The 25,000-nt window shown below is 25.5% G+C and overlaps 1 protein-coding gene across 4 annotated transcripts in view; it reads right to left on the bottom strand.

The window, feature by feature from the left end:
• The window catches only part of LOC105849422 (BRISC and BRCA1-A complex member 2), a 74,448-nt gene that overhangs the window by 21,144 nt on the left and 28,304 nt on the right, over positions 1-25,000 (bottom strand). For 2 of the 4 annotated variants that reach the window (XM_065804529.1, XM_065804526.1), the window contains exons 3-7: positions 18,064-18,152; positions 17,616-17,795; positions 10,184-10,258; positions 9,854-9,951; positions 5,008-5,104 (exon numbers count right to left, since the gene is read on the bottom strand). In XM_065804529.1, coding sequence (XP_065660601.1) covers positions 5,008-5,104; positions 9,854-9,951; positions 10,184-10,258; positions 17,616-17,795; positions 18,064-18,152 — 539 coding nt within the window. The remainder of the gene's footprint in view (positions 1-5,007; positions 5,105-9,853; positions 9,952-10,183; positions 10,259-17,615; positions 17,796-18,063; positions 18,153-25,000) is intronic. The other 2 variants (XM_065804527.1, XM_065804528.1) reach the window with 2 other exon arrangements.

The raw sequence follows: 25,000 nt of genomic DNA, 5'->3' as shown, positions 1-25,000 counted from the left end.
TAAATATAAATATGCCAATAGTAAGAATGATATGTGGTCACATGCCCACAGACTATCAATCCCAATCTGCAGTTTACCCACAGATACAGAATTTGGTGCAAAACTAAATGCAGAATTTTCAGATATAGTTTGGCAACAAATTATTAAACCAGATTTATCACCTTTCAAAACAATCGCCTCTCCACCAGATTTGCCTATTTTCACCTTCTCTAGCATCAGTGAACAACTTAAACACATCAAATTGACACCAGCCAGCCAAGAAAGCATATCTGGCAAACTACTCTATGCAGCATGCCTTAAACTTGTTAAAGCTATTGTTATAATTTTTAACTATTGTATCAACAAATGCATTGTACCATCTGAATGGCTTTATACAAACATGATACCTATTCCAAAAGTCAATGATCCTTCTCTATCATCTGACTACCGACCGATCTCTATAACATCTGCAACATGCAAAATAGTTGAACGCATTCTTGCAAAACATATTATATAGTATATTCAAGATAAATTATTATTAAATAGCCAATTTGGTTTTCTTCCTGGTACTACGATACGCTATTGACTCCAATACCTCATTAACTGCTATATTCTTTGGTTTTTCAAAAGCATTCAATTTCTTTGACCTCATTATCCTTATGCACAAACTTGAAATCAACCTCCCATCATAGTTATCATCCTGGATTGCAAAGCGGCTTTCAAACCATAAACAACATGTTATATTCAACAGCAAGCCTTGCTGTTGAATATAACATGTTGTTTACAGTTTGCTGTTGAATATAACATGTTGTTTACGGTTTGAAAGCTACTTTGCAATCCAGGATGATAACTATAATGGGAGGTTGATTTCAAGTTTGTGCAACATGTTATATTCAACAGCAAGCCTTGCTGTTGAATATAACAAGTTGTTTTCGGTTTGCATTTAAATATTTGAATATAACATATTGATTAAAGTATAGCAGTTAATGAGGTTTTGGAAAGGAAATTGGAATGGAAAGATATTTTATCAGGAGTGATATAAGAAAGTGTCTTCGGCCTGATCCTTTTTTTAATCTATATTCTAGACATAAATGACTACCTCTAAAGGGCATAACACACAATAAATATGCAGATGATATCCTAGCTTATGTAACTGGTAATAACTCTTCCCTTCCACAAGAAATGGCAGATAGTCTACGACGATGATGCAATGATAATAAAATGTTTTTCAACATAGCCAAATGCAAAGTTATAAGTAAAGTTAGTTATAAGTTAAGTTTGGCAGAGGTGAAAAGCTAGTCATAACATTAAAAAGTGAAATTCTTGTTATTTATAGGTATTTGTATTAGTTGTAAACTAATACAAATACTTTGGCATCAACCTCAACTCAAATTTTGACAAGCATTGGTCTAGTTTACATAAGAAAATTGCTCCTAATGAGTATCTTTTTAAGCAGTTCCGAAAATTTGGTGGATGGTCTCAACCCATGCTTTTATCTGCCTACTGCGCTTATTGCTTTAGCCACTTTACTTACAATGCAGTTATCCTCACCTCAACGACATATAAAACTAAATTTAGAATGTAAGTCTTTCAAAACTGTCTTCTAAAAGCAGCTGGTATTGATCCACATGATGCAAGCTACTATGGTATCCTTCCTATTAAAGAGCATCTTGATTTCATATGTCTTAGCACACTTAAACGAATTTTAAACAAACTTAACCATTCGATCACACTTAGTCTACATAAAAACAATCATTCACATTCCACTTTTAAATTTAATACCAGATCTGCAAAATCAACAATGCATTTAAACACATATCTACAAAAATTTATCCGCCACCTTCGTAATGATGCAAATAAACCTGGAGCTAACTCTACCCTTTACAAGTTACCTAAAATCATTCAATAGAATATTCCATAGTATTGTACAATCAATATTTATTTCAAGAAAAGTTTATACTTAAATAAACTTTTCCCCATTAATATATTTATTTTTCAAAAATAAACTATTCATGTTTCAAAGCATATGGTAAAATATATAAAGAAATCTAAAAAGTTTCAGATTTCATTAATTTAAAACTTTAAACTTTTTTGCATTTATGCATAAATTTATGCAAAAATTAAAAATTTTTAAAGTATGATTTACCCTAATATATATGTATATTCTTACATGGTAGTCGAAAAGTTTCTACCATAAACAGTAGTTTTGAAGAGTATGCTAATAAACCAGACCAGAAGAAGTTTAAAAACTTTTTTTTTTAATGATAGACTGCTTGCCCAAGCCAAACCCTTAGTCGATGTAGCAGCACTTCCTTGTAGCAGCAGGCTATAAGATAGTTGAGGTAGCAACACTCGCGGATGTTTTAAAATTATGTTTTAAAAAAACAAAAGCACTATTAATTATAAAAACATTCTAGTTGTTAATATTGCGGTTTTTTAACAAAACAATAAAACTTAATGTACCTCCGCATTATTTTAATTGTTTTAACTTTTGGACAACATTAAAATGAAGCTTAATTGTTGAAATCACTTAAATGTTGTTGAAAGAGACTTGTATATATATATATATACACACACATTGTGCATACTTGTGGTGGCACAACGGTACCAGACGAATGAATTTTGTGAAGGATTACTAAATATATTCCTATAGGATGACTAAATTCCTTTGATGCAATAAAGTTTTAATTAATAATTGAAACAATAAATTTCTATTATTAATTAAAACATAAGAAAATTATTTAAAAGTTTAAACATATTTTAAAAAAAATTTTTTTTTTAATTTTTTTACAAAATTTATTTAAAGGATTTAATATTGCAGAAAGTTCTTTTGACATAATACATTTATGAATATAAATTATGTTTACAAATATCTTATTGATAACTGATAAAATCTATCTATAAATTGCATCCCTGATATACACACATATATTTATATATATATATATATATATATATATATATATATATATATATATATATATATATATATATATATATATATATATATAAATATAAATACAATTATTTAAATTGAAAGTTATATATAGATACAATTATTTAAATTGAAAGTTAAAAAATTAAAATGAAAAAACAATAAAAAAAAAAAAGAATAAGGAAAAGGCCTTATAAAAGGTCAAAACCTAAATAAACTAAACCTAACTAAAACCTTTATAAATGGCCTTAAAAAATCTTAGCAGTTTTTAATTTACCAATGGGATATTTGATTTCAATGATAAATCAATATTGAATGATAATATATGAAGACAAAAAGTAGAGGAATCCGTAAGAGTATAATTATTTATCAATATCATTGTGATAATGATTGGCAGTAAATGATTATTTTGTTTGGGTTGAAATTCACTAGCCAATGCAAGCTCCAAGCTGTCACAGAAGAGAGATTAGATTCGTGTTTGGCTGCTTGTAGTAAGCATTCAAAATGTGATGACTTTTTTTTGTCATTTTTGATAACTTTTTAGTCATTTTTGATGACTTAATTGTAATATGTAATATGTAAATGACAATACATTATTTGTAATTGCAAATTCACAATATAAGCTTAAAGGTCATTATAAAAGATCTTCTTGGACATGCATTTTAATAAGTTAATAATATCAAATTTAGCATTTGTATGCACCAGCAATACACTAATACAATAATAGAATTGAAAGATCCTTGTGTTATTTGTCAATACACTATGAACAGAAAGTCTGTTATTAAATTGAATCCGTGCAAGCATTTATTTCACAAAATTTGTTTACATACACTTCTGGAACAGAATTAATGTAAACAAATTTTTTTCATTCATACCTTCTCTTTAAACTATTCAAAATAGATAAGAAAAAAACTTAAAAAAAAACAACAAATATAATAAACGTTCAATGCAATGTGCTCTTTTCATTCAAATAAGAAAAGTAAAACCACAATAATATGTGCACAACAGTACCTAGATGTCAATGTCAGTAAAAAACGTAATATTACGGTCACCACATTGTGGTAAAATTTAGTTAAACTAAATTTAGTTAAAAAGACAAAAAAACAACAACTTTTGATTCATTTAAGCTTGTATTATTTGACAATTTTTTTTTGCTTTGTCAATATAAAGAAAACAATTAAAAAGCTTTGCTTAAAAACGCAATAGTGGTACTGCAAGCTTGAAAATTTGAAATCTTTAACTTTCATTTTTTAAATAATTTATCATATAAAAATAATAATTAATGTAGTTATTGAAGAAGTAGTATTATTGGAAACCACATTTGAAGAAGTATTATCGAAAATTTTTTACACTCAATGCAAAGAAACATTGAAATAATAATGATGCAGATAAAATTTAAATATTTAAAAGTGTTAGTGATGTTGCGGTAGAGAGCTTGTTTCATAAGTAAAGTATTTTGATTTTTGATCTTTATTTCGAATAGCACTATGCATAACTTGCTTAATCATAAATGTTTGTGGTTTTGAGTAGGATTGAAAGTTTGAAACAAAAAAAAACCAAAACAAAAAAGCTTTCTTAAGTATAATAGCCCCTCTATCCCTTTTTTTATTATTAAAGGTTCATCCACAAATTACGTCACGCATCTATTGACTATTTTAGACCCCCTCCTCCCCCTTGTCACAACAACGTAACACTTTAGTAACAAGTTGTGTATGAGTCGTCACGAAACCACTACCCCTCTTCCCCCCTAAAGCATGATGTAATTTATGGACAAACCCTTAATTAAAAAAAAAACCTAAACAAACAATTGTTTTAAATTTTTATGATTTTAATACAATATTTGTTTTATTTACCTAGTAATACTTATTACTTCATAATTTTCAACTATTTTCTTGATTTTACTTTGAAGTACATGTTTATTTCTTAATGAATTTTAAAAGCAACACTGTATCTAAAACAACTATGCATATAAAACTAATTCAAAAAAAATAATTTTTTTAATCAAAACTAAATTTTGTTTGGTAAAAAACTAATTGAATTTTATTTTTATTTTTAAGCTAACTGACATAATGCTTTATAAGAAATTTACATACCGAACTTGTTAACAGCTCATTTATATTTTCAAAGTATGACAACAGAGTGGCACCAGCATAAGAAGGTATTCGCAGATTTTCAACTCCACTAAGAGCACTATAGTGAAAAAACTATAAAACTATAAAGTCTTATAAACCTAAAATGATTTAGCTCTCAAACGCGCACTTACCCTCAGGTACATATAAAAACATCTACTTGTGTTAACACAAATAGTCTTCGCATACACTCAAATGCATTTTTAGAAATTTTTGCAACATGAAATGACAACAATGATAACAATATGATAACAACATAGTAAAGATACATGACATGACAAATGACATGACATGACAAATGATAACAACATGGTAAAGATAGAGATTTATAAAATATTTTGTTTTTGTATGATAAAGATACAACAAACAAAATAAATATATGACACCCATGATAAAGTTATGTCGCATGAAAAAGATATTACACAATAAAGATATTATATTATACACTGTGGGCCTAAACATGATCAAGACTTTCATATCTTGTTTTTTGACACAATAGGTCTGAAAGTTGTTACTTTAATCATTTCAATTCTGTTAAAATTAAAATGATTGATCAGGGTTTTTTGTAAAAAAATCGATTTCTCTTTTTAAAATTTTTTTGTAAAAATAAATTTAAATAAAATAAGACATTACTGAACATTTATGCATTATATTACAAATATATAGCAATGTTTTGTATATTAACTTACCACTTACCAAAAATTTTTATAGAAGTTTTTTAGAATATCACTTACCAAAAAGTTTTGAAAAGAATGAACTTGAAAGTTTACCAAAGCTTTTTGAAAGAAATAAACTTGTTAAATAACTTTCAAAATGAACTAAACTATATATTTTAAAATTGTGCAATATTATATGCAGCAACAGCATTTTTTAATGTTTTTGATTAGGATGATGCTGGTCTTTCTAAAATTAGTTCCAAAATTGCTTTAAAAACCTAATGAACTCTCCGAAGCCTGTTCAGTCCAATAACCAAGGCCTAGATACTTTTTATATAATTTAAGTTTATTCAAAAAAATTTTAAATTGTAAAAACTTTGCTTAAATATAAAATAGAGTTAAAAGAAAATATTTACTGAAATAATTAAAAATACTGAAATAATTAAAATTAATTAAAAATATATTTACCAAAATATTTAAAATTAACTAATAGATATTTACTGCTGAATATCACTTACTAATTATGGCCCCTTTTTTCTCAATAAATGTGGTTCAACAATAAAAACTTTAACTGTTAGACTGGCTCCTATATTTCTGCAGTCATCTGAGAAAGTTTTAATGTTATCTTTATAGATTTTACAAAAAGTTTTCCCAAAACATACTTCTATAACTTAAGTTTGCCTTTTGACAATAAAGGTAACTCAGTTTTGCAGAGTGTTTAGAAGATGCACATTGCTTTCTAACCATTTATAAATGAAAGTCTTTTGACAATGAATAGCCTAAAGATTCTGTAATAAGTTTTCCAATTCTTAAGCTAACATAACTTTTATTCATGTGAGGTACAATTACTAGAATAAGGGTTTTAAAAACACCGGAATCCTTAAATTATTTTTTCTCATAGCCTTCCAAATATCTTGTTCCTTTTGAGGGACTTCCTGATTACTTACCTCAAGCTTGCATGTTATAAAAGCAGGACACTTTAAAAATCCTTGTCCACCATCTATTTCCACTTTAATATCAATCTCATTTTGTAGAAATTTCCTATGATTTTTTACCATACATATCAACTTCTCTTCATCATTGCCAATTACCCCAGGAACCACTTGTACAATACGCTAGAGAAATCCTTGTTTAGTTCAATTAAAACAAATAATCTAAACTATTTTACCAATTTACCAATTTTTTATCTAATTTACCAATTTTTTAATTAATTTACCAATAATTTTCATGTTGGAAATTTTCTACTTCATCTTTTGCGAAAAATTCAGAATTGAAAAAGGGAATTAGGAATGAGTTTTCTGTAACTCTTGCTGCTCTTTAGTTCCTTGTAACAGAATTTCTAAATCACCTAAAAAACTTGTAACAGAATTTCTAAATCACCTAAAAAACTTGTAACAAAATTTCTATCACCTAAAAAACTTTTTTTGGTTATTGGAAAATAGATGGAAAATAAATGGTTGGTGGGTACCGCCACCAAAATTTTTTTCCTAGAATAGGCCCTGCTTAGTGTAAGGAAATGCATTAAAGCTATGGATTTATCTATACTAAAGGTATCTATTGTTTCCATATGGTTTGTAAAAATAGCATTTCCAGCATAGCAAAAATTTATTGATTTGTGTGTTAACTATATAAGAGGTAACCCAATAACTGGTTAACATGCAACTCTGGACACTCATTAGTAATAGTTCTTTATATAACTGAGAAGTTCCTGTGTCGTCTGTTTTTTCATCTTATTAACCAATTCTGTAAAAGATTTTCTTTGTTATTATAAGTATAAATGCATATCCATTTTTCTTGAAATGTTTTTATTTTAGATGTTTATAAGGTTTCCATGTTTTCTCGCACATGTTTTTAAACTTCAATGATATAACTGATGGTTCAAAGTTTTTATAAAGTTTTTCTTAAATGACTAAATATGCTACTGAGTTTGCAATGACAGTTTAGTCAGCTTTAACAAATTGTGTGAATAAATCTACTTCAGTGATATATTTAAAATTTTTATTTTCCTCCATTACAACTATTTTTTATTTTACAATACTTCTGCTGAAACAAACACAAAATCATATCAATTAAACAAATAAATCATATTTGTAACAAAAAAAAATCACATATTTAAAAATAATAATAATAATCACTGTTAAACTTGTACCTCTTAAAACATTTGAAAAGAAGTGTTAAATATTTTTAAAATGTATGACACAGTAGAGACAAGTAAGCACTTTTGAAAAAACTCACGATTTAAACTTTTTGTAAAAAAAAAAAAAAATTATGTACAAAATTACATAATAAAGTTTTGAAAAACTCAAAAAAATTAAAAAAAAATATTTTTAATTTATTTATTCAAAAATATATTCCATATCAAATTAAAAACAACTTTTACATAATGGGTTTAGCAATTTTCATGTTGGTTAATTTATTTTGAATGAAAACCAACTGAATTTACTTAAGTTTTATAGATACACAAAAAACTTAAAAATTAATCAACTTCAAAATTACATATCATCACTTAGAAGTTAGCTAGAAACATAGTTTTTTATTTATTTATCCACAAATTTATCTGACTTTCTGAATAAATAACTTTTATAGACTTTCTCAAACAAATATTTTTTGTCTATTTCCACCTCTGGATTCCCTCACTTCCACTACTTCCACCACTGTGTATTCACAGGGATATCTTTTTTTTAAAAAAACCCCAAATCAATCATTTTAATTTTTATAGATTTGAGCTTAGAAAAGTAACAGTTTTCAGATCTACTATGCGGAAAAACGATACGAAAGTAAGGTCTTTATCATCCGTAGACCTATGTGTAACGTAAATATGTGTAACATAAAAGCGTGTGTATATGTGTAACATAAAAGTTAAAAAAATTATTTACATCACATCAAAAAATGAGAAAAATAAACTATAGAATGAATATAATGCAACTATAGAATGTATAAACATGAAATAGTAAATATAAAATTTAATAAATAAAATAAAATTTAAAACTATTAGCAGTGTGAACAAAGGAGTTAGAAAAACCTCTAAAAACTTTTTTAATTTAAAGTTAAATTGTTATTTGATTTGTTCAACAATTCTTAGCAGAGTGTTAAACAGTGGCTTCAAGCTTTGGTTTCCCCCATTTTTAAAAAAGAATACACTTCAGATGCCAATGGACCTCTCTAACATTTACCAGCTGTTGTGTCATAAAGAGTATTGCTGACTATCTATCTGGTCTTTGCACTGCACTAAATTAATAAATGCAGTTGAAAAAGTAAAAAGCCATTTTACTAAGAAAATATCCAACTTAAATAAATATTTAAAAAATTTCAACAGACTTGATTAACCACTTGAAAGTCTAAAACAAGACAACAACAAAACAAAGTTTTGAAAATCTTGAAAGCATAAAGCAGGTTACAAAACTGTAGCGTATTCACATTTTCAATGTAGCGTTATTCACATTTTTAATTTAGCGTATTCACATTTGCTGAAAATTTCTTTAGGCTTTGTTAATGAAAATTTATTTTTTAAATGTTTTTAATTTTCGAATTATTATTTTAAATGTTTTATTTTCAAGTTTTTATTTTAACAGAAACATGCTAATCAGAACAACAGAGAAACACAAGTTTAAGCAGCAGAGAAATGCAAATCTGAACAACAAAGAAATGTAAATCTAGGTCCTGGAAAGTCAATTCATAAAAATTTAATGAATTTCTTTTTTAATTACAAGTAAAAAAAGTTTATAAATCTCTTATTTTAGATCATTTACAATTTTATTTAATTTTACAAATTATTTATTTTAAGCTTGTATTTTTCCGATGAGTTGACTTGATTGTTTTTGGTTTTTTTCTCGCAGTTACATTTTTTTTTTAAGTTTTATTTTTAACTCATATTTAGTTTAAGAGCAATGAAAATAAGAAAGCGTAAGAAATTAATTGTAATTATGATAACTATGACTCAATCAGTTATCATTTAAATTATCAACTGATCTTTAAAACATTTTGCTTTAAAAGACATTTACAATTATGATTTTTAATAAAACAAATTAGACAACATTTTAAACAGGCTAGGATAAAAAGTCAGAAAAACAGTCTTGTTTAAAAAAAAAAAAAAATGGTTTTGTTGCTCTGAAATTTGTTAAAAAGCCCATATATAAAGGCAAATTAAAAATCACCTTTCAATTGATTTCAATAGTTTTAATGATGGTTTAACAGCAGATAAATTTTCAGAAGAATACTCTAAAAACAAGCATCCACAATTGATGTTGTTCTCCTAAAGAAATAAAAATTACTTTTTATAAAATGACCAAGATTTGATTATAATTTTATTTTTAATAATTTAATTATTAAATTTTATTTTATTAAATTGTTAATTAATAATAGTTTTATTATTATTATAATTATGTACAAAAATAAAATTACTTATTTTACTAACTTTTTGTAAACTTATTTGTAATCTTAACTATTCACCATAAATCAATTCATCAAATTTAACAGATACTTACCACTCTGATATATTCTGGTAAAATTGTACTGTCAATTTTTATAGGAATTAAAACCATAACAACATCATTCCCTGACTAAAAATCATATAAAAATCAACAGAATTTTGTATAAAACATATTTGAAAACTATGAATACTTACAAATAGTTCATAAAAATTAAAAAAAGTAGTAAAATATAATTAATTAAACAAATTGTTCAATTAATTATATTTTACAATAATAAATAATAAATTATAACAATAATAATAAATTAACATTAACTTTATAATTATACACATATACATACATACATACATACATACATACATACATACATACATACATACATACATACATACATACATTCATACATACATACATACATACATACATATATATATATATATATATATATATATATATATATATATATATACACACCCACACACACATGATTATATATACACAGTACTTGCTTAAATCATTAGACTCAAAAAAGAAATTTCCAAGTTTTGTTATCTTTTTGGATTTTCTTTGATAGGTAGGGGTTATTGCTGTTTCCTTTGATAAGATATGTAACTTAACATCTTGTAATTCATTTTTTGTTTTAGATTAGGAACATTTATAAAATATATATACTTTAAGAAATATTTTCAATTTTATATAGGGTATGTTAAATTTTAAGAATATAAAATTAAAAACTTTCATTTGATTTTATGTCATAAATCAAATTATATGTAGGGCTGTCAAAAATTGCAAAAATGACTGTCTGGGTACCTATCTAACAAAAAGCCAGATACCTGGGCATCCATTACAAACATATTTTCTTTTAAAGTTATTCTTATAAACGGTTAATAAAAACTTTCATTTCAATGATATCATTTATTTGTACTTTTTCACTTATTTATAAATGTACTTTTTCACTTATTTCTAAACTTTATTATTATTTAAGTGTCCAGGTTACACAAATTCTAACAATGGTTTAAAAATTCTAGTGAGTCCACTGTTTTAGCGTGTCCACTGCTTTGGGTACCAAAGATTTTTAATTGACAAAAATTAAAATTAAAATTTATTTTACTAATGAAAAACAAGAGATTCAGTGTTATTAATGATAAAACTTAACATGATTCAAAACGGACTATAAGGTTTGAAAAATGATACAATAGCATTTGGTAATAAAAAAAATTTAATTTTAAAATTGAGAAACATGCTTTAAAACGCAACAACAATGTTTAATAAAACAGTACAGTCACACTTCGAAATATTAAATTGTGTGTCGGCTACTTTTTATTAAGTTTGGTGAAGTAGTATAACGCACCATAGTGTGCTCATTTTTAAACTACTTTAAATGCTTTTAAAAGTTTTCTTTAGAATAATGCTTTTTGAAAATTTTGAGTTTAAGAAATTTTTATGATATACAGGTACTAAGCTATTTTAACTTGAAAATTCCAAACAATAAAATGTCATAAGGTTTGATGGTCATTTAAAAAAATAGGCAACTTTGAAACAACCAGTTGTTCAATCTTTGCTTAGTAAAAAACACAATTGTTCAAGCTATTTAAAGCTAAACCAATGGTAAAGTAAATCTTAAGTCACATGATCAACTTGTACTCTCAAAAATATGGCAAATCTAAACAACCCTACAGTTACAGAAAAACCTAAAAAAAAAAAGGAGTTAAAGGGAGGATCTAAGATTAATAAACCATGTTACAGGAAAACCATGCAATTTTGTTTATCTAAAGTGTTTTGAAGTTACAACAGATGATGATAGAATAAAGTTAATATCATATTTTAACAACTTGAAAACAAAGGATGAGCAGGATTCAGCCCTCAGAATTAGGGTCGGCATTCGGCAATACCGACCTAACTGCCAACCTGTTTGAGGCCGGCAAAAAATTGCCGACCTTATTTCTATGTTTTATGGTAACCCCCTGAATCAAATTTTTGTTTTGTGCAAACTTTGATGCAGCCATTTATTTAAAACTTAATTTTGAGAACAAAAAAAATGTTTAGGAAGGAAAACCGAAAAAACAATTGAGATAAAATAAGCTGATTTTTTTATAAGAACAAATAAAATTCAAAAATTGAACAATATTTAGTATTATTTTTAAATAGATTTGACAGTTATGTTAAAACCAAGCATTAACTTTAATTTTAATAAACTTAAATATATATTTCAAATCAAAATTGAATTATATATTTTTTAAATCTAAATTAAATTATATATATATTTTTATCAGAATAAAACTATATATTTTTATTAAACTAGTTTTAAATTAAATCATATTTTTTATCAGAATTAAATTATGTTTTTATGATCTTTGCTTAAATCAAAAAAAAAAAAAAAAAACTTTTAATTTTATTTGAGTTTTTTTCATTAATAAACATTTACTAATGAAAAAATTTATTATTTAAATTTTTATTTAGATAGCGCTTATATCAAACATAATTGTCATTCAAACTTTTGTAACAAATATTTTTACATTAGCATAATTTCAAAGTCAATGTGACTTTTTTTAAATTAATTACTGCTTTTATCTTACCGCTTATAGTATAATTTAAAAGTTAAAAAATGATAAAAAGTAGCTTAACCAAAATCGATTACTGCTCACATAAAAATCGCTTAAGGCGTACGTAAATCGCTCAACGGTTAACGCTTTTAAATAAGGCCTGATATATAAGTAATATATTATATATATATTTTTATTTAGTGTTTTTATAATGATTTTTGCCTGAAATGATATTTTAATGCTTTTAATTATTACTTCTACCTTGTGAAGACATGAGAGGGCATCATAAAAACAGAAGTCATGCTTTTTTTATGCTGAAAATATTAGTATTATAGTGCAGCATATTAAGTCATTTTGAGGACAATCTGCTCATTATGCTAGAACAAAATCTACTTGGCTTTACCTCCCAGAAGACTTGAATATTTTCAAAATGCTCTGCATGCTTAAAGAAAGCATCCTCTAGAAAAGTGTTTGTATGAAACTTAGCTTAAAACTTTCAATACAAAATTTAATATTCTATTTGTATATCCAATGAAGTTAAATAAAATTCAATGACTTATTGAAGCTAAAATTTTAAGTGAACAAAGTAAGCCATTCTTTCAGGAATCTGAATCAGAACAAATGTCAGACTGAGAAAAAGAAAATGCAAAAAGTTGGTGTTACTATTTATATTTTACTGAAAAATGAAAAAACTTTTTAAAAATTAAAAAACAATTTTTTTATTAACAGTTACAACGGGGTGTTTGACTGGTTCATACAAACTCAATACAAAGTGATATATTCCAGACAATATGATAGATAGATAAGTTTTAGAAAAGTGATGGTTGCAAGTGTAGTTATGAAGTTTAAAAAATTTTTTGATAAATGTTTGATTTGAATTTTTTTGTTTTCATTAGGAAGGGGTGGGGGGGGGGGGTGGGGAGGAGGAGGAAAGGTTTTAACATCCCCTCACAAGCATCTAAGTAATTTGTGGTTGTATATATTGTACTAACATAATATTTTAAAAAAATAAATATTTTCAGAAAAATAAGTTAGTATATGAGCTTATGAATTTACAACAAAAAATCACAGATTTTTTTGTAGTAAATTCATTTATGAAACCAATCTGTTAATCTAATCTAATTAAAAGCATTGCATTTCAATTGGCACTCTTTTTTAATTTTTTTAATGCAATAACCATACCTTAATAAAGTATAACAGTTTATTATGCAATTAAAATGATTTATTTATTAAAATGATCTTAGATACAACGATAATGCTTTTCTTTTATAAACAATTTTGCCACCATATTATGTTATTGTGATATTACACGGTATTTCAAAAAAATTTTAATTAAAAATAAACTATTTTTTTTACTAATTCGACTAAAACTTTATAGTATAATTATGAAATAAATATAGACATATTTATAATACTAGAATTCTGCTATAACAAAAACAAAATTGTTGTATAAAATAACTTATATTAGTTATTTTATAACTGTAAATAATGTTAATAAATAATTTATTTACAGTTATAACTGTATAAGTTATTTTAATATAAGTTATAAAATATACTTATATTAAGTCGACAAGTTTTAAGCCGCTTGTATAGTTAAAATATAATTAAAGCACTACAAAGAAATTAGTAACTGTTAAGCAAAGTAACTAAACAATTGCACTTTGCAAGCAAAAAAAGTCTGAAACTCAAACTTTGTTTTCTTTTATGTAGTCTTTTATTTTATGTAGTTTGCACAAGATTTTTTAATTTTTCTAATCGATATCTAAAAAATAGTGGTTTATATTTATGAAAGCAAAAAGACTTTTGCTAGAGCCATAAATTGCTCCCTTAAACTTTGTTAGGGGTATGTGGCAAGAACGAGAGCTAAAGCTCTTGCTTCCCGCCAAGGCCTGTATGTATGTATGTATGTATGTATATATATATATATATATATATATATATATATATATATATATATATATATATATATATATATATATATATATATATACAGAGTGTTACCCAGGAATAAAATTTATACTGCGTTTCCATCAGATTGGGAATTTAGGCTGATGTCGGCTCGGCTGGCGAGTATAAAAAAAAAAAAAAACCTCCATCATTTCAAAAGTTTCTTAGATTAATTACAATAACCTTGTATGGCTGTAAATACAGAATTCTTTCTTATTCCTTTACTTTTTTTTATTATAAGTATAAAATTTAAATTTGTACAACAGAACTTTTAGATTAGTTTAAATTGCAACAAACAAAAATTGTAAAAACACAGTTGGAATACAAATAAATCACCGTGAATATTTCGTGAAAAAAATTACAAACAATAAATATTCACCAATAGTCTGTAGTCTCAAATAAAAAAATCAAAATATGAGATTTACATTGTAAACTATCAATTTACAACATAATTCTCATATTTGGATTTTTAACTCGTCGACAAAGTACTCTAACAAATCGTCACCAAAACACTCCTTCGGACCTTCTATTGCAATCATCATCAAGCTTTCTAATGTGCTTTGGCTTAGCTGATTTCGAAGACGGTTTTTAACTATTTTTAATTTTGAAAAAAATCTTTCAACGCAAGCTACACTCAAAGGAAATATAAGAAGTAACTTAGTCACCTTAACTTCCTTACAACCACACGCAGCAATAAGTTCAATAATGTCTGAAAAATTATGAGTATGTGCCCAGTTTTTCCTGATTAACAAATGCGTGACTCTAAAGAAGATTTTAATAACGAAGCGAGAGTTACTTGTTTTTAATGTTTCTTTTGCAAGAGTATTTTCACGCAGCATTTTCCAGATACTCGAGTCTTGGTTAGATATTTCATCAAAAGCTTGTTTATTTTTAAAGCTATAGTATGCCTATCTGTATTTAAGCGATCTTTCGCACGCTCCGAGGGGTGATCTGCAAATTTGCCAGGGTTTTCAATAAATGCACGATTACTTTTTTTTCCAGGACTTTCATTTACTACTGATTTAGACTGATGAGGACTTTTACTTACTGATGACGTAGACTGATGAGGACTTTCACTTACTGCTGATGTAGGCTGAAGAGGACTTTCATTTACTACTGATTTAGACTGATAAGGACTTTCACTTACTGATGACGTAGACTGATGAGGACTTTCACTTACTGCTGATGTAGGCTGAAGAGGACTTTTATTTACTACTGATTTAGACTGATGAGGACTTTTACTTACTGATGACGTAGACTGATGAGGACTTTCACTTACTGCTGATGTAGGCTGAAGAGGACTTTCATTTACTACTGATTTAGACTGATGAGGACTTTCACTTACTGATGACGTAGACTGATGAGGACTTTTACTTACTGCTGATGTAGGCTGAAGAGGACTTTTATTTACTACTGATTTAGACTGATGAGGACTTTTACTTACTGATGACGTAGACTGATGAGGACTTTCACTTACTGCTGATGTAGGCTGAAGAGGACTTTCATTTACTACTGATTTAGACTGATGAGGACTTTCACTTACTGATGATGTAGACTGATGAGGACGTTCGCTAACAATAGATGCAGGCTGATGAGGACTTTTGCTTACTACTGATTTCCATTGTTGACTATAGTTTTGCACACTTGTTGTTTCTTTATGTTTCTCAAATAACGTTACAATATTTTTTGATTGAATTTTGTTATATTTTTTTTTTTAATAGTATTTTCCATTATTTGAAGACATTTTTGTTGTTGCTTTTATTTTATTGACTTAAATCGAAATTACTAATAGAACGTCAAAGATTTCAAGAATATCAAGGTCTTTGAAGCGAAACGTTTTTCAATAGAATGGAAATTTGTTCGAATAGAATGGATAAAAAGTTAAAAAAATTTGCGTTGTTAAAAAACGTTTCGTTACTTTAGTCAAATAAAACGACTATATTTTATGAGTAAATTTTTTGGTCAAATAAAATGTTTGTAAGAAAAACTTTCACTGTATTTTACAATTAAATTCAATAAACAACTACGGCCAGGGGAGATTCGCAAGTAAATCATAGCGACAAATTTCTCTAAGTTGTAACTTTGAGCAAATTGTGTAAATTTAAAAAAAAATTGATTTTTGTATTTGTTAATTTTGTTTTAGTAAATTAAACTTTATGTTTATTAAAATTTTTGATTTGTAAATTTTTAAAAAAATTGTAAAAACTTATGTAAATGTAGTATTCTTTTTTTGTTTTACGCAAATAATTTATAACATTTACAAACACAAATGATTTAACTTAATTAATAATAAAATGCTTACACTAAAATGCTTTACCAGCAAATTTAATTTACTAACAGAATTTTTAATTACCTTAATAAAAACTTTTTATTCTTTTATTTAATGAAATTTTGAAATGACATTTACATCCACCAAAGTTATTTTTTGAATAATTACTGTGCTAAAATCTTTGTTATATTCTTAACTAAAGATAAACAGCATTCGTTACTTTAAAATTTTTGTATTGTAAATAAAAAGTCTAAAATAAAAACACGAATAAAAAAAACAAAGCAACAAGCGAAATAAAAAATCCAAAGAACAGCTGACGTCGTCAATTAAAAAATACAGTTTTTATTTTATTTTTGAAGATATTGCCGCGCTTTTTGAATGACTTTCTTCGCTTTTTCTTTAGTAAAGAAAGTAATTGTTTTTTGTTCAACTAAATTATTTTCTTCATTTACTAAGTATTTCTACATTTCTTGCGTAACACTTAAAATCTAAGTCTGTTAATAACAGGATTAAAGGTTGTTTTTTTAATAATTTTTTGAACTTTGGGAAATTTAAAAAAATTGGGAATTCCGCGTTATACGCGGTGCCATCAGGCTAGTTAACACTCTGATATATATATATATATATATATATATATATATATATATATATATATATATTTATATATATATATATATATTTATACATATATATAATTAAAAAAATTTAATTAAAAAAAATTACAAACCTCATCCTTAATAAAACTCACTTCACAAGCTACTTTTGAGTTGGATATAAATTCCTGCAGCTCTGAATATAAGCTTTCATATTTAGTTAGTAGGTTTTGTTGATGAATTAAAAACAAGTTATGTAACTCTTTAATCATTTTATATAATGAATCATCATGATTGCTCCAATTTTTAAAGCTCTAAAAAGTTTTATATTTATTATACTTCATAATTAACTATTTATGTAATATAAATAATTATAAATAATATTTTTATTTAATACTATTTTTATTAAATTAGTTTATTTATGGTAATTAAAATATTAAATTCAGCAAAAATATTTATTATAAAGAAAACTAAATATATTAAATTTGTTAATTGATTTAAAACAAAAATTAAACCACAACACAATGAGCATCAAAAAATATTAAAATTTAATTAAAAACTTCAAAATATTTAAAGCTTCACATTTAATTCTTTGATTTCGGGATCAAATGATTCATCAACTATGATATCAGGAGCTAGATCAAGATGATCTTTATTGTATATCACTTGCCCTAAATTACTTAAAATACTTAACACTTGATTTTATATACATATACATTTACATATATATAAATGTATATATATATATATATATATAAATGTATATATATATATATATATATATATATATATATATATATATATATATATATATATATATCAAGAGTAGAATTAAGCAATCACAAACCGCAATACCTGGAAATATTTCTAATTCCCATTTTTTCAGTTTTTATAACCCATTAACTTGATCTTAAATAAAACTTAAAAACTGAGGAAAACTACAAAAGTGTAGAGTTTAAAATATTTTATTCTTACAAATAATCATCAAATAATAATAGAAAAATAAAACAAACAGTACAATTTAATATTAAAAAAAGTACATAAAAATAAAAGATTTTATATTTATTGTGAATGGCAATAGTTTGAAAGAATTTAGCAACCATGAAATATTTTAAATATTTGTGATCACTAACCTTTATATTTTATTTGTATCTTATTTAAATATTAAGTAAATACTATTATAAAAACACTTGAAACTCTCTGGCAATGTCATTTACTTACATTTCCTTTGACAATTTAAAAATAGAGGTGTTTAAAAAAATATGAAAACTAATTTAATAAATAGTTTATAAAGAAGAAACAAAAACAAAAAAAAACATTTTTAAAAACATATATTTTTATCTTAATTTTTCATTAACAAAATGAATAATTTACAGTATATTTTTATTAATTGATTTTAAAACTAACGCACGTGTTTCCCACCTATTAGTATCAGTTTAAAAAAAGCTTGTTTATAAAATTAGAGTTATAAAAGTTTCCAAAAGTTTTTAATATTATTTATATATCTATTAACTGTACAGACTTGTAAAATACAGGACTTGGTCTATTCCTCACCGACCAAGGTCTATTCTTCACCGACCTTGATTACTCAACTTACTTATTACTTAACTTCATTATTTTATAGAAAGCAGAAGAAAAATAATTTATAAATATTATAAAATATTGTCTATGACAATATGTATAGTTTTTATTATATTTATAAGTTATGAAAAAAAAAAAAAAAATTATAATATAAATAACATTAAATAGCTTAGGTTGCTGTTGTGCGACTCGCTATTTCAAATATTAATACTAAATAGTATTTAGAATACTCACTTGAAATGTGTTGATTAATTACAATCGATATAAAAAGTTTAAAAAAGATGTAGAAATAGACTTAAAAACATGTAAAATAATCGACTAATCATGACCTATATAATATGGATCATGGTTAGAGATGTGACGCGTTTTTTTGGTTCTTGTTTTTTTGGTTTTTTAGATCGTTTTTTTGGAAAAAAAACGCAGGGGTCCTTTTTTTTTGGTTTTTTTGGGAAATATTTAAAAATTCATTATTTAAGCTACTAAATTTAACTTTAATGGCAATATTATTAAACACATTTTAATTTCAGATTTATATTGGAAAACAAAGGTTGAATTTGACTAAAATTCTTTTTCTTATGGTATGTTTAAAGGTTTTATTGTTAATGTTTAGGTTAACACGGTTATAGCAGTCCTGTATAAAAAATTATTAGTTAACTTTATCTTCCTCTATTTAATTTTTATTGACTTTATTTTTATATATTGACACATTAAACAGTTTTTATCTAAATTTATTATACTTAAATACATTTACTTAATTTTATTTAATATTTGATAAATATATATATATATATATATATATTATTATTATTATTATTATTAATTTACTGTACTTATAAGGTTTTGAGTTGCAAATAAAAAGTTATAAGCAGTTTTAAAAGCTCTTTTTAATAATCAATTATGTTCTCTATTTAATTAAATGTAAATTTTAGATATTTTGCATAACATAGTAAATTTTAGTTTTAAAAATGAGTAAAGCAGGCCATACAAGAGGGAGAAATAAAACCATAGTTGCCAATTTATTTATATCCATGAAACAATTAGCAAAATGGAAAGAGTTAAATGTTCCTTTTGCTTTGACATTATGTCTAAAAACGGAACTCAAATGACTAAGCATATTGAAAAATGTTGAAAATGTCCTAAAGAAATAAAAAGTCTATATGCAAATAAATTAGTTCATAGTCAAAAACAGCAAGACTCTTCTGGAGATGCTGAACCAAAAGCAAAAAATCCACAATCTGATTCTTTTGGAACATCCTCTTCTGAATCAATTTGTAGAAGTAAAACACCAAGTTCCGTGTTTGACAGCATGACAAAAACTGAAAAGGTGTGTTTTATATTTTTAAATTTTAAGATTTAATTGAAAAATTAACTGATATGGCAACTAGCTTATTAAAAGTTCATGATGCATAGATTTAAGATTTGTTTCATGATTGGCTGATGTACCAATATGACATTATCTTTTGCAGGAACTGATTGATACACACCTAGCCAAAGCAATATATGCTAGTGGATCGTCACTCCACATAAAATAGAAAATGATTTACTTAACAGACTGGTAGACTTTTAAAATATGCATATTATTTTATAAATAATTTTGATATTAAATTTATAACAAACAACACTGAAAACCATTTCAGTAAGCAGAAATAATATATCAGTAAATAGGTTTATAATACTTATATAGTACAGTATATAATATATCCTAAACTATATTGTTGGAACATTAGGCCATTCTGGTGAATATATGGCAAATGAAATAAAGAAAATTTTAGAAGAAATTAATCCTTATAAAGTTTTGGTCATTGTGACTGACAATGCTGCAAATATGAAAAATGCATGGACTCGTCTAAAAGATTGTTATCCCCATCTTCATTGCTATGGATGCATTTCACATGGTTTAAATTTACTGTTCACAGATTTTTTTAAATTGACAACTTAAAGTGTTTTGATGTCACAAGTGACTGATATTGTTAAAGAGATAAAAAATTCTCATTTATCTGTTGCAGCATTTAAAGATATACAAAAAAAATCAGCTGGTGTAGTAACATGCATTTCCTTGAAACTACCTGTGCGAACTAGGTAATACAACTAAAAGTATAAATATAATGTATATTACAAAAAAAATTGAACTATGTAACTAATTTTATTATACAATTATAAAAATAGGTTTAATAAATTACTTAACAGTTAGCCCATTCTCAAAAAAGGAAGAAGAAGCAAAAAAAATCTTCAAGAAAAGAAAAGATTTTTGTTTAACAGAAATTCACTTGGCTGCCAATATACTAGATCCCAAATTTCAAGGCAGAGTCTTGACTGGAGAACAAAAGGTATTTACATAATTCATATATGATTCTTAAAACCAAGTTTTACTTTTAATGCCCAAGGCTAAAATGGCTTGGGCATTAAAAGTAAAATTTTGGAAAAATTTTGAATAATATTAAATACTATTTTCAAATTTGAAAATACTATTTAAATTAATAAAATAATTGCAAAATTATTGAAAGAAAAATCTTTTTATAGATTGATGCATGTGAGACAATACACAACATTCTGCAAGTATGCCTGAAGTAAACAACGAAATTATGATGCTTGACTTGGCTAATTACCAATCAAATGGTGGTATTTTTTTAAAACCTTTTATTTGGACTGCAGGTAGAATAACTCAACCCATAAATTGGTGGAAAGGGTTGTGTTCCTTTACTGAACTATTAAAAGTTTGTCTAGAATTCTTCAGCTACCAGCTTCAAGTGCAGTATGTTAGAGAAGTTTTAGCACTTATTCTAACATTCATAGAGCAAAAAGAAATCACTTAACGACTGAAAGGGCTGGAAAACTAGTTTTCATTTCACAAAATTTAAAACTTGAAAATGTTGAAAACACCAGTTATGAAAATGGTACAAGCATAACTACTCCTCAAATTAATAATGCAAGTGTGAATAAAGTTCCTAGCACTTCAATGCCTTGGTCAGAGTCTGAAGCAGTTAATATAGAAAGTGACAGTGACTTTGTTTATGAATCATTAGATGAAGGTAGTCTAGGGCAGGAAGACTCGAACTCAGAAAGCACACCTAATTAGAATATCTTATAGTTTAAATACATGTTAAAATTACTAAATAATTGAATTTTTTTGCTTAAATATTTATCCTTTTTTTTAATTGAGTATATACTACACTACACAGTGCTACACTACTTAGCACTAAATTAATAACGAATTAAAACTAATAAAACATTATTATTCAAAAATATTAGAATATGTAAATTAAATAAAGTTAAGGGTTTTTTTATACGGGGTTACTGGCAATATAATTCAAAATATGTAACAAACAATGTAAAACTAAATTATTACATAATAAATATTAGGGTTGTCTATTTCTTTAAAGATTTGAAGTCTGATATAAAATAAGCATCATATTGTATATTAGTATATTTAAATTATGAAAAATGGTTATTTTGTCATGGACAAGTACAGTTTCTGTATATAATGAGTGTAATATTTAGGATGTACAGCAATATTTAAGAAGTAAAACATGACAAATAAACATTCTCATAAAATATACCTAGATTTATAACTAACTTAATACTAAACCGCCTAATAAATACACTTAATAAATTGCTCTTTAAATTTTTTATTAAAACATTAACTTTAAATTGGTGTTTATACATTATATTTGTGATTATAATGATCATATACTATAGACAGAATAAAACAAAAACTCTTCCAAATTATTTACCAAGAAAAATAAAAAACTTGTTTAAAAAGTCAAAAAAACCAGAAAAACACCAAAAAACACGTTTTTTTGACCCAAAAAAACGCAAGAGGAAAAAAACACGTTTTTTTGCAACTCTAATCATGGTAAGTCTGGATCTATATATAATATGGATCATGGTAAGTCTGGATCTATATATAATATGGATCATGGTCCACAACGACCATTTCTATACTTATTTTTTGTTTTGAGTTAACGATTAATGCTTAATAACTTATCATTGTAAATTTGTAGACTTCTATAAAAAAAACGGGGATGGGTTAATTAATTTTTTCTTAATAAAGACTTAATTAAAATTCTGAATTTTCTTAATTGTTAAGAATTTTCTTAATTGTTAAGAAACTTAATTTAACTTTTCTAGTTTTCATCAAATTTTTTTTCAGATTATTCAAAGCTTATATGGATTCTCATCCTGATGATAAATTTTGAAGAAAATAAATGTTTAAATATAAAATCTTTTTTCCTAAAAATAAGAAAGTTGTCTCTTTAGCATGTGTTAAGAGGTGCAGATTTAACTAATAACCTAAGCATATTAATAATGTAAGTACTTTCCTGATGTTTTGATGTTTTCAGAAATTTTAAACTTTTTAAAAATTCTTTCCCTTTTGTTTGTTATAGTATATATCATTATGTTATGTATATACTTATATGTGTATGCCAAAGTGGCCAAAGTGCCACTAAACATACACATAATATTTATATAGATTTGTTTATTTTGATTGTTTTTGTTATACCTGGACTAACTGTTTTTAAAAGAAATGAGCTAAAGTTACTTATTAGTTACTTATTACTTTCATAGTCATAAGTTTATTGTTTTTTTGTTGTTTTAGAAAATGGAATCAAGTTAATTTACTAAAAAATCAAGCACCTTCAATAAAGTTTTTAAAAGTGTGTGCTTTTTACTTGGAATAAAATTATATTTTCATATTTGATGAATATAAATTTATAAAAAAGATTATTTTTATTAATGATTATTTTTTTAACTTCAGCGGTTAAGATACACAATATTTATTGTAAGAAAACTAAGATGCATTTATTAAGTAGCGGTGTTGGTATTTTTATTTGCGTCACGTTTTATGTAATTAAACTTTAATGAATGAGTCTTAAATAACTTTTAGAAAAAAGTTTTTTTTAAAAACTTTTGAACTAGCATTTAAAAATACAAAGATTTAAAAATACAAAGTTTAATCTTTGTATTTTTAATTACATAAAAAAAGTTTATTATTCAATTAAAAGTGTTTGATAAATCAACATTTTAACATAAGAAATTTCTATTACTTAATTTTGAAAAAATATTTGCTAATTATTAGCAGTTATTTCCCTCTTGAATATAATGGCCTTACTCTTCCTGACAGTTAAACGGATTAACCCATTGCCAAACATCGGAATTACTCTGGCTTTCAATGCTAATTTAATTCTCAATTAAACACTTCTACCATTTGTGCTCCAGAACAGATTTCCATCATAGCCTTAAAAAAAGTGTTCTCCAGAACACTTAAATTTTTGTTAAACTTTTAAAAAGCGTCAAATAAGTGGTTCCTATATTCCAAAACCCCAGAAAACACTTTGACCCCCCCCCCAACTATCCTACGATTAGTCTTTACTCTGTTATTAGTTTCCTTATATAAAGTTTTTGAGATTAATAAATTATTCCTCTCTAACTGCAGTACTAAAATTATTTTTGAAGACCTACACTCCTCTTTATTTCAAGTAACTTTAAGGGTAATAATTTAGTTCTAACTACAATAACAATCTTCATAAAAATTTTACATCAAAAATGCCTCCATTTGCTAACGACTCAACTTTATACTCTTGTCTTAACAAAAAATCTTCACTTTTTAGAATCGCGCAGATGTTAGGAATGAGCCATTAACTTTATTTACCTGAATTTAAAGATAGATATTGTAAGACATGACAACCGGCTGCTTAGAACAAGCAGCCAGTTTTTAATCTGATAACTCTTTTCTGTAACAGCCTTGCAGCCACTATAATTTTAAAAGTTTTTCCCTGAGTAAATAACGTTTTCCCCTGAGTTTAGCTTTTTATATTACCTAGATTTTCCCTGAGTTTTCCATATTATTTTCTATCTATCTATCTATCTATCTATATATCTATCTATATATCTATCTATATATCTATCTATATATATATATATATCTATCTATCTATAT

The sequence above is a fragment of the Hydra vulgaris genome, chromosome 09 (genome assembly GCF_038396675.1).
Source record: "Hydra vulgaris chromosome 09, alternate assembly HydraT2T_AEP".
NCBI classification, from domain to species: domain Eukaryota; kingdom Metazoa; phylum Cnidaria; class Hydrozoa; order Anthoathecata; family Hydridae; genus Hydra; species Hydra vulgaris.
This window is presented reverse-complemented; position numbering and strand designations above follow the sequence as displayed.